This window comes from Eriocheir sinensis, chromosome 5, assembly GCF_024679095.1.
Source record: "Eriocheir sinensis breed Jianghai 21 chromosome 5, ASM2467909v1, whole genome shotgun sequence".
Classification (NCBI taxonomy): Eukaryota; Metazoa; Arthropoda; class Malacostraca; order Decapoda; family Varunidae; genus Eriocheir; species Eriocheir sinensis.
The window spans coordinates 11620877-11638763 of record NC_066513.1 but is presented as its reverse complement, the minus strand read 5'-3'; the positions used below and the strand labels follow the sequence as shown (position 1 = coordinate 11638763).

General features: G+C 44.1%; 1 protein-coding gene across 1 annotated transcript in view; it reads left to right on the top strand.

The window, feature by feature from the left end:
* The first annotated feature begins 1684 nt into the window (after window positions 1-1684).
* Window positions 1685-17887, top strand: part of LOC126984318 (uncharacterized) — an 88191-nt gene continuing 71988 nt past the window's right edge. The window contains exon 1 of the mRNA XM_050837937.1: window positions 1685-1801. Coding sequence (XP_050693894.1) covers window positions 1685-1801 — 117 coding nt within the window. The remainder of the gene's footprint in view (window positions 1802-17887) is intronic.

Genomic DNA, 17887 nt, shown 5'->3' with positions numbered 1-17887 from the left:
TTTACTATGGATGAAAGAGCTTTTGGTTAGTCGAAGAACAGATTTGGCAGGATTCCGGGCAGAAATGTAAAGATCATGGTTAGCAGGAGTGCGAAGGCTCTCGTACCTTTTGTGAGCTGCCTCTCTATCTTTGACAGCACGAGAACAAACGTGATTAAACCAAGGCTTTTTAGCATGAGGAGTAGAGAAAGTACGTGGAATATGTGCCTTCATTCCAGAGACAATCACTTCTGTGATGCGCTGGGCACACACAGAGGGGTTTCTCTCCTGGAAATAGTAATCATTCCACGAGAAATCGGAAAAGTACATCCTCAGGTCGTCCCACCGAGCTGAAGCAAAATGCCAGAAGTACCGCCTCTTCGGTGGGTCCAGAGGCTGTACAGAAGCGATATGGCAAGATATTGAAATAAGGTTGTGATCGTAGAAGCCCAACGGAGAGAACAGTTTAACAGAATAAGCTGAAGGCTTAGAGGTTAGGAAGAGGTCTAGAATGTTGGGCCTGTCTCCTAAGCGGTCGGGAATACGAGTAGAGTGCTGAACCAACTGCTCTAGATCAATGAGAATAGCAATTATGTAGGCTTGTTCACCAGGCTGGTCAGTGAAAGAGGATATAAGCCAAAGCTGGTGGTGAACATTAAAATCTCCTAGGATGGAGGTTTCAGCGAGGGGAGAGTGGGTCAAGATATGCTCCCCTTTTGAGTTCAAGTAGTCAAAGAATTTTACATAGTTAGTAGAGTTAGGTGAGAGATAAACAGCACAGATGTATATAGTAATAAAGTGGCAATAAAGTCTTAGCTAAATATTGGAACATTCTAGAGTCAAGGTCGTGGGCACGAGAGCAAGTGATGTCGTGGCGTACGTAGACGCAACATCCTGCTTTGGATTGAAATTTAGGAGAGATATAGTAGGTTGCTGTCAGAAGCCCCCGAGATCTGTGTTTCGGTGAGGAAGAGAAAGTGAGGTTTAGCGGAGTAGAGATGGTGTTTCACAGAAGGGAAATTAGAACGTGACCGCGAATGTTGCAAAAGTTGGTAAAGAAGAAACTTGAGGAGTTACCAGGACACCTCTCATGTCGATAGCCAAAAGGGGAGTCCTCTCTGAGGGAATTTGTGTATATTATTTGTAGCCATTTTGAATTTGAAAAATTTTGGAAATGGTGTGTATGTTGTGTGCATGTAGTGTGATGTGGAAAGAGAGAGGATCTGTCTTTAGGGAGCTTTACTGCTCTCTGATGTTGATGAGACAATAGGGAAACGGAAAATGAGGACAAGGGAAGGGTCTTTGGTGGGCTTGCAGCACCCTCCTCTCTTCCCGTAGCCCTATATACCTCACCGGGAGTGGCTAACGTCCGTTTCGGTAGGTGTCTTCCTACCTACTCCCTAAAAGTATGATCATCTTCCAAACTGCACCATATGTAATGTGCCACATTCCTGCATGTACTGTATTTTGTACCTCTCGTATCTCAATTTCTGTCGCATTCAAGTCTCTGATATACCTCCTTTGTTTATAGTCTGCGCCAAACCTTAATCTGTTACATAGTCTGACCTATATCCCAGTCTGTATTTTATGCCAGTCTACTCCATACCTTAGTCTGTCTAGTAAACTGGTATGTGACGAATACAAATCCGTATAATTTACTAGTCTGTGCCACATCCAAGGCTGAGCGTGAAGTCTTTGCAGGGTGATGGGTTTCGTGGAGAAAGCGGTGCGGCGCCTCGACCAGCCTGAAAAGCTCGAGCCGCTCATCCGTGACTGTGGCCGCAACCACTGTCATTACGGAGTTCAGCCACATCAGTTTGAGGTGAGTGTGTGAATGTGAGTAATTAAGTAAGTAATTGATGTTTATCGTCATATAGCATCTTACAAAATTCTTATACATATATACAGTGTAAATAATGGCATGGTCCGTCGAGCCGAAGCTCCCTGACAGACAATATGTAAGTTCATTGGGACAATGTGGTGCAATGAGCGGTTTACACAGGCAATATTAATTAATCGTATAAGCACGTACACTAATATTTGTAAATACTCGAGTTCACAGCTTACATCAGTAAACACACACAAACACACACATAAAAAAACACACAAAAAAAACAGATAGTAGAAACACACGCAAGCAGATAGACAAACAAATAAATAATTAGAACAAACACTCACGTACAGATTTTTTTTTGTGTGTGTGGGTGGGTGTTACGAAAAAATCAAGAAAGAGCGCCAATGTTCTTTAAGCTCTGAGCAGTTGGTACTCTTCCAGTTAATTCTAAGAACTTCCCCGTGTACCTATGCTCCGTTCAGTATTCGCTTTGACACACACACACACACACACACACACACACACACACACACACACACACACACACACTACAACACAGCCTCAACCCATCCCCTCCCACACACGCACTCCCACAGTTTACAAAATGCTGTGCTGATACAAAATTAAATTGTCAAAATTTTACTCCAGAGATGATAAACATTTTAAATACGATGCTGCTGGTATCTCCATTTCTCTTATGCATGGGTGTAGATACAAATTTGCTCCTGTAAGAGTTCAAAGCATTCTGACCAGCGATATACCCAGTCCATGCGAGTGTTGGTGAGTGATGGAGCAAGAACACACCCCTGCCACACTACTGAACCAACATGGAAGAAGGGGGAAACCTCTCACTTTACAGTACTCTCAGTCCCTGAGTAAATGCCGATCATCCGCAAAAAGTCTCAGGGTACCTCACGATGCACTGAGCGACATGCTTCCTTGAGATCGACGTAGGCTTCGAGTAGCCCCCGTTAAAATTCAAGTCGGGGTTCCACGAGGACGCGAAGGGATTGGATACGGTATTGTTTTACCTTACCAGGTGTGAACAAGGATTGGTCAGGGGATAGATTCACAAAGACTTAATGCGTAGTTTTGGGCCCTTAGTGCGTAGTTTAGAGAACATTGCGATACACAAAGCTCGCGCGATAATAACTACCAACTAATCGATGACGTCACGGGTTAGCGCGCGGATTCACAAAACTTTAACGCGCTTTGTGTGACGCTAAATATGTTGTAAAATAACTATCACCTCGAAGGTGTAGTAAACGCTAACAATATTATTATATTTACGTTTAAAAGCTTAAAAATCGCGCTTTTCAACTTGATATATAACTTAGCAGGTAAAGAAAGCCCATTTCTTTATAAAATGATGAAATATACACACTTTGAGGGGCATATGATAAGTGTGGGCGGTATGGCAACACCGACGACCGGCCGGGGAATTGCCAGACCTCCCTCCTCCTTCATCTTCCTACCTTCTCATCCATTTGATCATCCATCCATCTCTACATTTGTCCCTCCGTGGGCCCATGAGTTGGGTTGCAGAGATATGGCAAGACAGTCTTAAATTTCCTTCGTTCCTTCCTTCCGTCCTTGGTTCCTGTCTGCCTCGATATATGTGCCATATTATATTTAATTTGCTTTCTTCCTGCCTCAATCTCCTCCTTATCTTCTTTTTCTGCCCCTTAAGCATGTTCTTAGATAACAAAACATCGAACAGCAGAGTTACCTTGATGTTAATGTGAAGCAAACGACGAAATAATTAAGTTCCTAGGTTACGACTCAGTACAGTTTGCCTTAAAAGGAAGAAAATGGAAAAAGAGAACGGTTTGTTTTGAAGCGGCAGCTGGAGGGGGCTCCCTACGATTGGCTGACGGTTTTGTGAACATGCTTGTGATTCGCTGCAAGGCCAATGACGTCATCAACCAATCAGCGGTTTCGCTGATTTAGCGTGCCTCTAACTACCATCTAAGGTTTGCTTCGTGTGGGGTTCTTGAAAGGTCTGGATTTCTTGAAACCTCGTAAAATTCTCAGCAATAAAAAAAAAAAATAAGTATCTGAAAATTGAGTTCTCAGACTCACAGCCCCCTTCTAGTCACTTATTTTTGACCAATCACACTTCGCAAATGCTAAGCAAAGGCTAGATGAACTTGCTCTTAAGTTAATTAAAACAACAAGGAAACTCTCTGAAAATAAGGAATAATTAATGAATTCCAGGCACACAGCAACCTAGCTAACTGTGTTAAACTATCCTAGACTGAGATATACTTATCCACCAGTAGACGGGCGCGCCTGGAACCCACCCGCGATGCCACGTGGTCCCCACACCCACGATGGTCTTCCTTAAGTCTTCTTCTCGTAACCTTCCAGCAACACGCCGCCTTCTAGTACCTCCCAAGGGCTTCCCTCGCCTGCAGTACACAGCACCTAACTTATGGATACTATCAGGGCAGGAAAACCACCACGATGAACACGTGGCGCGAAGGAGGTGGCGGAGGGACGTCTTGTCGCATTGGTGTCTCTCGGAGAAGTGTGTGGTGTAGGGGTGGGCAGTACCCGGTACAAGTACCGGTACTAACGGTACCAGCTAAACGGTACGGTACCGGTACCCGATTGCTCGGTACCGGTACCAGATTGCTCGGATTTATTTAATGGATTTATTGATTATTCTTCATGTCCGATTCTTTTTTTTTAGGTTGCTAATAAATATTGTTATTGTTATTAGACTATGATCGAGTACATCCATAATAACTATACATGCTATTTTTTTTCGAAAAAATAAATATTCACTTCATTCAGAGAGAGAGAGAGAGAGTGTGTGTACAGCAGAAGAAACATCCTAATTAAGGGCAGAGATAAATGAGAGGAAAAAGTCCGCTGTGTGTGTGTGTGTGTGTGTGTGTGTGTGTGAGACACACACGCACACACACACACACACACACACACACACACACACACACACACACACACACACACACAGCGGACTTTTTTCTTTCATTTATTTCTGCCCTCAATTAGGATGTTTCTTCTGTTACACTTCTCTCTCTCTCTCTCTCTCTCTCTCTCTGAATGAAGTGAATATTTATTTTTTCGATAAAAAAATATTATGTATAGATATAATGGATGTACTGGATCATAGTCTAATAACAATAACAATATATATTAGCAACCTAAAAAAAGAATCGGACATGATGAATTATCCAGTAAATCTAAAAAATGGTCAGTGCCTAGTGATCATGAGTCTTCCCGGCACTGGGTACCGGTACCGGGTGCCGGCTGAATAGATTCTTCTCGGCACTCGTTACCGGTACCAGGTGCCGGCTGAATCGATTCTTCTCGGCATCCGGTACCGGTACCCAGCGCCAGGAAGAATCTATTCAACCGGCACCCGGTACCGGTACCCAGTGCCGGGAAGACTCATGATCACTCGGCACTGACCATTACCGCTAGTGCTGGTACCGTTTGGATCTTGGTGGCGCTCGGCGTCGCGCGGGGCTGGCCAGTCTCCATGCGGTACCGGTATGGGCCCTGTGGGACGATAAGCCTTGAATGTTGTCCTGGCTGCTGAGTCACTGCCTCGATCGCTGACCGTCTTCCCAAGTTCCCACCATTTTGTCCTGCTCTTCGTTTCCATCATAGCTCCCGTCTCCATTATTTTATAATTGGTTTTTAGGATACTAATATATATTGTTATTGTTATTAGACCATGAGAACATCCATAATAACTACGTATAATTATGCTATTCTTTTTATCGAAAAAAATATTCACTTCATTCAGGAGAGAGAGAGAGAGAGAGAGAGAGAGAGAGAGAGAGAGAGAGAGAGAGAGAGAGAGAGAGAGAGTTTTCTTTACAGAAAATTTATTTAGGAATTTCATCAGACGGCATTAAGATAAAAAAAAAAACTTTTGGGTACCGATACCGGTACCGGTACTTACGGTACCTGAGTTTTTGGTACCGGTACTACAGGTACTCAAATTAACAGTATCTGCCCATCCCTTGTGTGGTTGGTGCGGCCGCCGACCCACAATCCTCCCGGCTTGCTCGCACAACTGACGAGTTCAATCCATCAATACATAAAAATAATAATTTGTCCGAATCTTTTTTTTAGGATACTAATATATATTGTTATTGTTATTAGACCATGAGTACATCCATAATAACTACGTATAATTATGCTATTCTTTTTATCGAAAAAAATATTCACTTCATTCAGGAGAGAGAGAGAGAGAGAGAGAGAGAGAGAGAGAGAGAGAGAGAGAGAGAGAGAGAGAGAGAGAGAGAGAGAGAGAGAGAGAGAGAGAGAGAGAGAGTTTTCTTTACAGAAAATTTATTTAGGAATTTCATCAGACGGCATTAAGATAAAAAAAAAAAAACTCTTTTGGGTACCGATACCGGTACCGGTACTTACGGTACCTGAGTTTTCGGTACCGGTACTACAGGTACTCAAATTAACAGTATCTGCCCATCCCTTGTGTGGTTGGTGCGGCCGCCGACCCACAGTCCTCCCGGCTTGCTCGCCACAACTGACGAGTTCAATCCATCAATACATAAAATAATAATTTGTCCCAGGAAAACAGACGGTACGAACAGCATGAAATATCTATATACAATTATTTACATTATTAAAGTCTTTATACCATGGAGTAATGTGTAAAAGTGTTGTAATTACTCTATCTTTTCGTTTAGTGAGAACATAATGTACATAGAAAATAGAGATCCAGTTGTCCAACTTGTCTGTGAAATATTATTCTGTCTGGTGAATCAGGCAACTGCTGAGAGAGATAGCGTCCTTACCCATTTAAAAAAAATCATGAGATCGGCGTATAGTTCGGTGTGCGGCCGGTGCTCGCACGGTGATTGCCGACACCCACAGTATTCGCTCGGTGAGACACGATGCGAGCACGGTGTCCCAAGAACTGCACCCCGGCAAAGGCCGAAACCACTACGGTCTTGGCCGATCCTCGCACGGCAAAACACGGTACCAGGACGGTACGTGCCCGATACGTGCCCGGCAAGTGCTCAGCATCGCACGGTCCACCCCTGTAAACACCTTGGCAAAGCAGCACTGCCTATATATTGGGCACCCTGGCCAAAGCACTGATAGCTGAGATAGGGTCAGGGTTGCCAGATTTACTCAGGGGCATAATTTTTAATACCAGATTCACTTTTCCAACACCAAACTAATAATATAACATATATGTTTTCGTAATTCTTATTTCCACTCGGTGTGATAAGTATGAACAGATTCATAGGAACCTTTCCACTTCGACATAGTGATACCTTCACAGTTAAGAGCCGGCAACTGACCGGAGGTGGGAGGTGGTGTATCGCTGCGTTGTGCGTACTTGTACGAGACGTATATGTCTCGTTACGAGACTTATACACGTATCGAGACTCTCGTACAAAAAGCGTGGGAACCGAAGGGTATGAGAGGGGGAGGAATAGGGTAGAGATGGCCTGGCGAGGAAATTTAAAAAAGTTGTCAGGGGTCGCTACCTACATGGCCGGCTCGGCCATAACTAATGACTATTTATTCGTAGCCTTTTAAAACTAATCCTGGTGTTTCTGGTTTGCAGGGTGACGGTGAAAATTAAATGATGCAGCACAGGTAAAAATTCACCCCGAACGTTCCGACGAGGATATGAAAATATTAAACTTTTAATTACTGTAAAAAAATAGTTGGTAGGTTGAACTGTCTATGAAGTTTTTTTTTTTTTGGGGGGGGAGGGTTGTAAGAGGATGTATAAGTGGAAGTATTCCTTTTTTTTATAGTTCAATACAAAATTTCATTCGTTTCATTATCAAATCTAAGTCCAATATCAATCACGGTGCTTCAATACCAAATGGCAACCCTGGGGGGCGAAGACTGCTCCCTCTTGCACGAGGGAGCACGGGCCTTTGCCATAGGCGGCCCGTAGCAGGGAGCCGACAGACCGACTCTATCGGCGATCGAAATCTAGCCGACCAAGTCGGTCCGTCGACGAGGACTGGCGTGTCTCTGCAACCCTGGGGGGGAAGATTGCTCCCTCTTGCAAGAGGGAGCACGGGCCTTTGCCATAGGCGGCCCGTAGCAGGGAGCCGACAGACCGACTCTATCGGCGATCGAAATCTAGCCGACCAAGTCGGTCTGTCGACGAGGACTGGCGTGTCTCTGATACAACCCTGGGGGGGGAAGATTGCTCCCTCGTGCACGAGGGAGCACGGGCCTTTGCCAAAGGCGGCCCGTAGCAGGGAGCCGACAGACCGACTCTATCGGCGATCAAAATCTAGCCGACCAAGTCGGTCTGTCGACGAGGACTGGCGTGTCTCTGATAACCCTGGATAGGGTGGCCGGTTTTATATAAGCCTGGGCCAGTGAGTTCCCAGCTACTGCCAGCCAGTACAACTTTTTACCCTGCCGGGCGCATTCTTAGGGCACCGTACTCACACCGTACTCGCACCGGCACTTGCCGTGTGCATTCCTAGGGCACCGTACTCACATGCACCGTGCGGACACCGGGGGGAAAAATTATGACCTGGTAAAGGCCGATACGCGTCCGGCAAGAGCCGGTACGTGCAAGGTGCTTGCCCGGCAGAGACACGGTAATGAAAAACATTTTATAGTGTCGGCACGGTTTCTCGTGATCAAAAATTCTGCCGGGCAGCTCTCGAAAAAAGTTATTGTCGACTGCGGTTTTTTTGGCCGCTAGCTGGTGCGTGCCGGCGTGGCAAGATGTGCGCTCGTTTACCGCCAACCAATGCCGATTTTTCCGTGGGCGTGCCGAAGTAACCCAATTCGGCGTGATTCGGGATGTACCGAGTGTTGGTGGTACAGGGCTACAAGCTATACAGTTTACAACTCGTGTTTCACTTTATTCATATTGACTATATAATACTCTTGACATGCTATATACAAGATCAATAAACAACCTATCTTCATGAAGATGGCCAACAAGTTGTTGGTCCTCGAAGCTCAAGTTGTAGTTGTCTATACTATTTTTTATCTGTTGTTTTACTTAACAAGCTCCACATTCGTTTACGACTCACGGGCAATAAACCAATTCGTCTCGCAGTGATGACCTACAAGTTGGTAGCCCTCAGCACACATAAATTAGTCAGCCAATTATTTTGCTGTCTATCCCGCTAACGCTGTTACCTGGCCATGTACGTCACTGAACTGAAGACCGACTCCTGTGTGTCAACTGCTATCAGGAATGGAGCCACCACCACCACCACCACCATCGACACCAACATTTTCAACACTATGTACGCTACCATCACCACTACATGCACCAACACCACCACCGCCGCCACGCATCACCCCTACCTACACCAACACTTTACCACCACCCTTTCAACCCCTGCTGCCACCAATAACATCCCAAGCATTATCACCACCCCCACCACCTATACCAACACTTAAACCATCACCACTACCCACACCATCACTTTAACCACCACCTACACCAACACTACCCACACCATCACTTTAACCACCACCTACACCAACACTACCTACACCAACACTTTCACCACCACCTACACCAACACTACCTACACCAACACATTCACCACCACCTACACCAACACTACCTACACCCACACTTTCACCACCAACCCTCACCACCTACAGCCACCAATAATATCCCAAGCATCACCACCAACACAAACACCACCACTTACACCAACATATACACCACCACCACCACCACCATTACACTTTCCAAGGTTGAGCGTCTGGGAAATATTCATGCCTTGAAGGTGACGCTCAGTCGATGCTTCACAGCTAAAATTTTAGTCAACGAGGAGACACAGCTCGTCATTAGAAGCGGATACGTGAAAATAGACAATCATTTTAGCTCTCAGTGCGATCCGAGACCCGTCTATAAAAGTGTTGGAAATACTCAGCCATAGGAAGGCAGAATATTGTAGCAGAGTTAAGGCTGACAATGTCCCATGGTTCTCTGCGCTAAACCGTGATACTGGTTCCCTTCCTCTTATTTTCCACATCCTTAAGGTCTCCCTAGCTCTGATTCTTGAAGGAATATCTGGTTACTTAATTAATAAAAGGGTTCTCCGTTTTGGATTCCGCTCTCAGAGTCTTAACCAGGTCAATTTCATTTTTAATTATATCCTCCCTGGATATTTTCCCTATTGTAGTACTGCCAGATGTCCGTGAATTAACGAGTTTTAGAGAGAGAGAGAGAGAGAGAGAGAGAGAGAGAGAGAGAGAGAGAGAGAGAGAGAGAGAGAGAGAGAGAGAGAGAGAGAGAGAGATTAATCTTTTGATGAGTGCGCTTACAATGGTCCTCGAGAAAATCACTATTCGCACGCTATTGTTCCTGTTTACATCTCCATAAGTGCTCTGATGCAGCCACACGTAGTATTTATGTATATCTTCCTTTCTCTTGTTAAAGCTTTTTACATCAATCTATGCTAGACGTTACTTTTTGTTCATCTTGTCCTTCTCTTTTTTTCGTCATAATTTTTTGTGGTTTCATCTCTTCGTCACCAAAGTACAATATCTTTGCCTATCTGATGTGACTTTTTTTTTCCTCTCACCTCCTTCTAGGTTACTTTGATGTTGTCTTACATCCCAGACGACGTGACCTTCGAGATTATAGAATAGCTCTAACTATTACCGTCGATATATAACACAGTTACATCTTAATTTTCCTTGGGCCTGAAAAGCGCTTAAACCTATAGTCCATTCAACGTCTTCTCATCAATAACTAATTCATCTCTATTACAGATTAATATCAAGAATGGGTTCTATTCCCGTCTTATTCTTAACACCCGCTTACTCTGCATACCTGTCTCATAGATTGGCGTGTGGACTAGCATATTTATTTTTTATAACAACTTTCCCTCATCAATAATTATCCACGTACCATTGTCTCATTCAGATGATAGGGATATCACTTGTCATATATATATATATATATATATATATATATATATATATATATATATATATATATATATATATATATATATATATATATATATATATATATCGTCTTCTTTTTCTTCATAGGACCTTAATCCCACAGTATTGCAGGGTCGGCCGCTCGAGTTTCTTTCGCCACCTGGTTCTATCCATTGTATCATCTTCTTGCACTCCTAGTATATTCATGTCACACTTTATCACATCTCTCCATTTTATTCTTTGTCTTCCGATACTCCTTCTTCCCCTAACCCCCGCCATCATTGCCTTTTTCACTGGTTCATCATCATCTCTCCTTTTCACGTGTCCAAAGTATCTCAGTCGTGCTTCTCTCGCCTTCTCCTTTGTATTACATATTCCACACATTCTTCTTATATCTTCACTTTGTCTCCTCTCCAACAGTGCGACGCCAGCTATCCACCTCACCATCCTCATCTCCGTTCTCTCCAAAATGCCTTCTTCTTTCTTCCTTAAGGACCATGTTTCTGCACCATACAAAAGTACTGGTCTCAGCACACTTTTGTATATTTTCATTCTCAGTTTCAGTGGTATTTTCTTATCTAAGGTCACCCCGCTCACTTCCCTCCATTTTTGCCATACATCTTTTACTCTTTGTCTCACTGCCTTCTCTGTCCCTCCTTCATCTGCAATTACTGATCCCAAATATTTAAATTAATTTGTCTGTTTCAATCTTCTGCCATCCTCCGATGTTACACTTATTTGTTCATGCCCTTCCCTACTGCTTACCATTACTTCCGTCTTTTGTGTGTTGATTTTCATTCCCTTTCTCTCCAGGTTACCTTTCCATATCAAATATATCTGCTGTAGGTCTTCCTCTGTATCCGCAATGATGGCAATGATATATATATATATATATATATATATATATATATATATATATATATATATATATATATATATATATATATATATATATATATATATATATATATATATATATATATATATATATATATATATATATATATATATATTTTACGTCGTTGCCTGTTGCGCCGGTAGGCGGACCGAACCTTATAGACTTAGGAAATTATATATTAGGTAGACAGCAATCTAATCGATTATATAATATATATGAACCCTTCAGAATATGATATATCAGATTTCTGGAAAGGCAATAATATTTAAAATTTATGAGTCTTTGTATGTAATTTGAAGAACAATATATATATATATATATATATATATATATATATATATATATATATATATATATATATATATATATATATATATATATATTTTTTTTTTACGGTTTGGCCTATTGCGCCGGTAGGCTTCTTCCCGGTGGATCCTGATGGTCGGTCCAAGGCTTCTTCCCGGTGGGGTCTGATGGTCGGCCTAGCCCGTTCTGGCGCAGGCGAGTGTTTATAGTGGCGCCATCTTGCATTAGCTCATCCTGCCTTCCCGGAGCTCATCTTTAATCCTAGAATCTAGAGTCCGGGTTGATAGGTGGTCTTCTGGACAGCCACTCGGCGGCGGCTGAAAAAATCCCAGCTTGGTGGCACCGGTCGGGGATTGAACTCGCGTCCTCCTGAACGCGGGGCCGTCTCGCTATCCGTTCAGCCACCGCCTCCCCCTTTAAACTGGGAATACTTTCTTCCATTTTGTATTCCAATATCGTTGATGTACACTGAGCACGTGAAAGTTAATTTTTACAGTACACAAACATTTTTGGTCGTGGGTGGCGGTAAATTAATGGTTACCGGCGGAACCCCCCATTGACTGATACAAAGAAACAAGATCTTTTAACAAAATCTTTAATTAAAGTATCTCTTCAAGGTGTTTCTTTCCTCCATAACAAGACTTGTACCACATGCAACAAAGGCCAGTTTAGTTTCCGGTCTGTCGTTTTCCAGATAATTTGTTGCATGGAGGACTCGGAACGATTAGACTTTACTGAAGCGATAAGCTAGGTATCGATGGCGAGGGAGATTATCGCTCACTTCAGGAACATTCTTGCCCTATCTCACGCAACAATCTGATGCACGGGATAAAAAATAAAGCCAACCGTCATTATCGCTTACACCATTTACTAGTCTTATTACTGTTTATTGATGACCCAAAAGAGGAGTCTTGCTTCACTGACTCAACACACCTACTAATGAGCGGGGTGAGGCATAACCTCCGTTGCCCAACAACAATAATGAGCCTTTAGTTATAAAAGTCATTTATGCATCCGCACTTTTTCCCATAGTGTGCGACTAATGCCCGCATTTGTAGGTTTCCATTTCTAGGCCATTCCCTTGAGATCAGTTCCAAGAATACCACTGCACTAGATCCCTTTCCTTTCAAACTTCATATCAACCGTTTTACGGGTCACTGACTACATCCAGCATATTAATATTTTCTATCAATGCCTACCGGCCTCTTGCAGACTCCTGCGTTCTTATGTTCTTATGTAAGAATATGACGTAATTAGAGTTACCCCAGCTGATTGATTAATTTTTTTTTTACAACAAAGGAGACAGCTCAAGGGCACACAAAAAAGGAAAAATAATAAAAAAAAAGCCCACTACTCGCCGCTCTTATAAAAATAATCAAAAGAGGTGGCCGAAAGAGAGGTCAATTTCGGGAGGAGAGGTGTCCTGATACCCTCCCCTTGAAAGAGTTCAAGTCGTGGGCAGGAGGAAATACAGATGAAGGAAGATTGTTCCAGAGTTTACCAGCGTGAGGGATGAAAGAGTGAAGATGCTGGTTAACTCTTGCATGAGTAGAAAGTCGTGTGCAGTGGGGCCGCGGGAGGGGGGGGGAGGCATGCAGTTAGCAAGTTCACAAAAGCAGTCAGCGTGAAAATAGCGATAGAAGATAGAGAGAGGCAACAGCGCGACGGAATTTTAGAGGAAGAAGACTATCAGTAGGAGGAGGAGAGCTGATGAGGCGAAGAGCCTTAGATTCCACTTTGTCCAGAAGAGCTGTGTGAGTGGAGCCCCCCCACACGTGAGATGCATACTCCATACGAGGGCGGACAAGGCCCCTGAATATGGATAGCAACTGTGCGGGGGAGAAGAACTGGTGAAGACGATACAGAACGCCCAACCTTAAGGAAGCTGATTTAGCGAGAGAGATATGAAGTTTCCAGTTGAGATTTTGAGTTAAGGATAGACCGAGGATATTTAGTGTTGAAGAAGGTGACAGCTGAGTGTTGTCGAAGAATAGTGGATAGGTGTTTGGAAGATTGTGTCGAGTTGATAGGTGGAGATATTGAGTTTTTGAGGCATTGAAGGACACAAGGTTCCTTCTGCCCCAATCGGAAATGATAGCAAGTTCTGAGGTTAAGCGTTCTGCAGCTTCCAGTCTGGAGTCGTGTACTTCCTGTTGTGATGGCCTTGTATTGAAAGAAGATGAATAGTGCAGAGTGGAGTCGTCGGCGTATGAGTGGACAGGACAGTTTGTTATGGAAAGAAGATCATTGATGAATAACAGGAAGAGAGTGGGTGATAGGACAGAGCCCTGTGGAACACCACTGTTGATAGGTTTAGGGGAAGAACAGTGACCGTCTACCACCGCAGAGATAGAACGGCCGGAAAAGAAACTGAAGATAAAGGTACAGAGAGAGGGATAGAATCCGAAAGAGGGCAGTTTAGAAAGCAAAGACTTGTGCCAGACTCTACCGAAGGCTTTCGATATGTCTAGCGCAACTGAGAAAGTTTCACCGAAACGGCTAAGAGAGAATGACCAAGAGTCAGTTAAGAGAGCAAGACGATCGCTTGTAGAACGCCCCTTGCGGAACCCATACTGGCGATCAGATAGAAGGTTAGAAGTGGAAAGGTGCTTTTGAATCTTCCGGTTAAGGATTGATTCAAAAGCTTTAGATAAACAGGAAAGTAAAGCTATAGGGCGGTAGTTTGAGAGATTGGAACGGTCACCCTTCTTAGGCACAGGCTATACAAAGGCATACTTCCAGCACGAAGGAAAGGTAGATGTTGATAGGCAGAGACGAAAGAGTTTGACCAGGCAGGGTGTCAGCACGGAAGCACAGTTTTTAAGGACAATAGGAGGCACTCCGTCAGGTCCATAAGCCTTCTGAGAGTTGAGGCCAGAGAGGGCATAGAAAACATCATTCTTAAGAATCCTAATAACAGGCATGAAAGAGTCAGAGGGGGGGATGAGTAGGAGGAATATGCCCAGAATCGCCCAAGGTGGAGTTCTTACAGAAAGTTTGAGCGAAGAGTTCAGTCTTAGAGATAGATGAGACGGCAGTACTCCCGTCAGGGTTAAGGAGAGGAGGGAAAGAGGAAGAAGTGAAATTGGTTGGGATATTTTTTAGCTAGGTGCCAGAAGTCACGGGAAGAATTAGAAAAAGCAAGGTGTTGACATTTTCTATTGATGAAAGAGGTTTTGGTAAGTCGGAGAATAGATTTGGCATGATTCCGGGCAGAAATGTAAAGTTCATGGTTAGAAGGACTGCGAAGGCTCTGGAACCTTTTGTGAGCTGCCTCTCTATCTTTAATAGCACGAGAACAAGCATGATTAAAACAAGGCTTTTTAGCATGAGGAGTAGAGAAAGAACGTGGGATGTATGCCTCCATTCCAGAGACAATCACCTCTGTGATGAGCTAGGCACACACAGAGGGGTCTCTCTCTCTCCTGGAAACAGTAATTATTCCATGGGAAATCGGAAAAGTACATCCTCAGGTCGTCCCACCGAGCTGAGGCAAAATCCCAGAAGCATCGCCTCTTCGGTGGGTCTAGAGGATGAACAGAAGCGATAGGACAGGATACAGAAATAAGGTTGTGATCGGAGGAGCCCAACGGAGAGAACAGTTTGACAGAGTAAGCAGAAGGATTAGAGGTAAGGAAGAGGTCTAGAATGTTGGGCCTGTCTCCAAGACGGTTGGGAATACGAGTAGGGTGCTTAACCAACTGCTCTAAATCGTTGAGGAGACCAAAGTTGTAGGCTTGTTCACCAGGATGGTCAGTGAAAGAGGATGAAAGCCAAAGCTGGTGGTGAACATTGAAATCTCCCATGATGCAGATTTCAGCGAAGGGAGAGTGAGTCAAGATGTGCTCCACTTTAAAGTTCAAATAGTCAAAGAATTTTACATAGTTAGTAGAGTTAGGTAAGAGATAAATAGCACAGATGTATTTAGTAATAGAATGACAATGAAGTCTTAGCCAGATGGTGGAAAATTCAGAAGAGTCAAGGTCGTGGGCACGAGAGCAAGTGATGTCGTTGCGCACGTAGGCGCAACATCCAGCTTTGGATTGAAATTTAGGATGGAGATAGTAGGAAGGAACAGAGTAGAGAGTGTTGTCAGTAGCCTCAGAAACCTGTGTTTTGGTGAGGAAGAGAAGGTGAGGTTTAGAGGAGGAGAGATGGTGTTCCATAGAATGGAAATTTAAACTAAGACCGCGAATGTTGCAGAAATTGATAAGGAGGAGGTTCGAGGAGTTATCAGGACCCCTCTCAAGTCGGCAGCCAGAAGGGGTGCATTCAACCACCCCAGCTGTTTCCTTCTTTCCCTCTTCCTAAATAGTTCTTGCCCCATGTGGAAATGTGGGAGGTTGAACAATGACGCGGTCGTGTGCAGCGACAAGCACCGCACCTATGCATGTGGTCCCTTCTCTCGGCCAACACGAGCGACCTCTCCTGGCTTGAAGAGGTCAATTGGCTAGTCTGCGTGACCACGAGCCAAGCAGTCATCACTTTGTTAGGTGTTGGGTGGTAGCTGCGTATACCATTATACTACCCTTGGGCCTGCCGAGCTTATAAGCCCAACGACCAGCCTCCCTTTGTAGAACTCCGTGGTGGGTAAGGGTGTGGGAAAGTGAATTTTAAATTAATGTTATAAGGCATCCAGTATTTTTTGACAAGGGCAGGAGAGCACCCCTGCCGCACCAAGCACACCCACCCCTTTTCCTGGGAACAAACAAGGTGGTGCAGACGAGACAAGCTCGTCGAGCTTGCCCCGGGTTAACCTCCGGCTGACTTCCGTGTGGGTGCCTAGAACATCCTGAGTCCTTCAGAAGATCATCGACCACCCCATTTGTCAGTTGAACACAGAAGATTTTGAGTGGACATAATGGGCCTCTCTAAGGCAATTAGACCTGGCAATAGAGTCAAGCCAAAGCGATGGTGCTCGTAAGGAGTAACTATAGCCATTTTTAGCAGAGTGCAGTCCTCTGTCGTTAGGGTTATTCGGGTGATGAGCGTATATGATGTTGTTGTGATTGCACACCTTGGGCTTCATATTTCTCATTGCAATAAACGCCCCTGCCGAGATTTGCGAACTCTACTCTACAGTCGACCAGTGCCCCTTACGTGACACACTCATTGTCATGGGCGATTGCAGTGCAGTTACTGGTACATAGGGAGTTGGCTACGAGTTATGTGCTGATCCCCATGGCTCTGGCACCAGAAACGTAGACAGGTTTTTACTTATAAGCTTTGCAAAGTCCTGGGGCCTGAAGATTGCTGGTTTCTGGTTTCAGAGACGCAAGCCTTGCCACTTAACTTGGTATCCCTATGCTGCTGGTGTAGCAAAAGGGAAGGATCACATCCTTGTTAGTTCTTGTTGGAAGATCCCCCAGAAATAAAGCGTTTTCCGGAATGATGAGTTATTTGCGACTGACCACAGACTTGTTCAGCACAACACTGAGAATACGCATCAGGTCCAAGAAAATTCAAGAAGCAACGTCCGAGAGGCTCCATCTGGCGATATCTGACATTCTTGAACCCCCCCTCGATTCTTGAGACTGTTTTTCACCTCCCACTCGTGATCCGCCAGAGCGCTCTTTTTTCCTCATATGACTGGATGAACCGACACTATTTCTCATTTTGTCACTCATCAAAGAAAATACGCGTTAATATAGTCATAATTACGAGATCTGCAGTTCATTAGGAACATTTCATTAGCTGTTTAGCGTCACTGCATGCGACGGAGTTTCTTAAAACGTCTTTTTTTCTCTACAAAATATTGACAAATGGCATCGTTTCACTTTCTAGTTTCTAATGATGACGATGTTTTCATAACGGAAAGCTCTTACTTATCCTTCAGTGGTACTTTAGAATGTTCTGTGGTGCAGCAGTAACACAACACTAACCTCGTGAACTTTATTTCCACCCCCACCTGTCAGGGTTACCAATCGAAAGCTCAGGAAATGGACATCGCCATAGGCTTA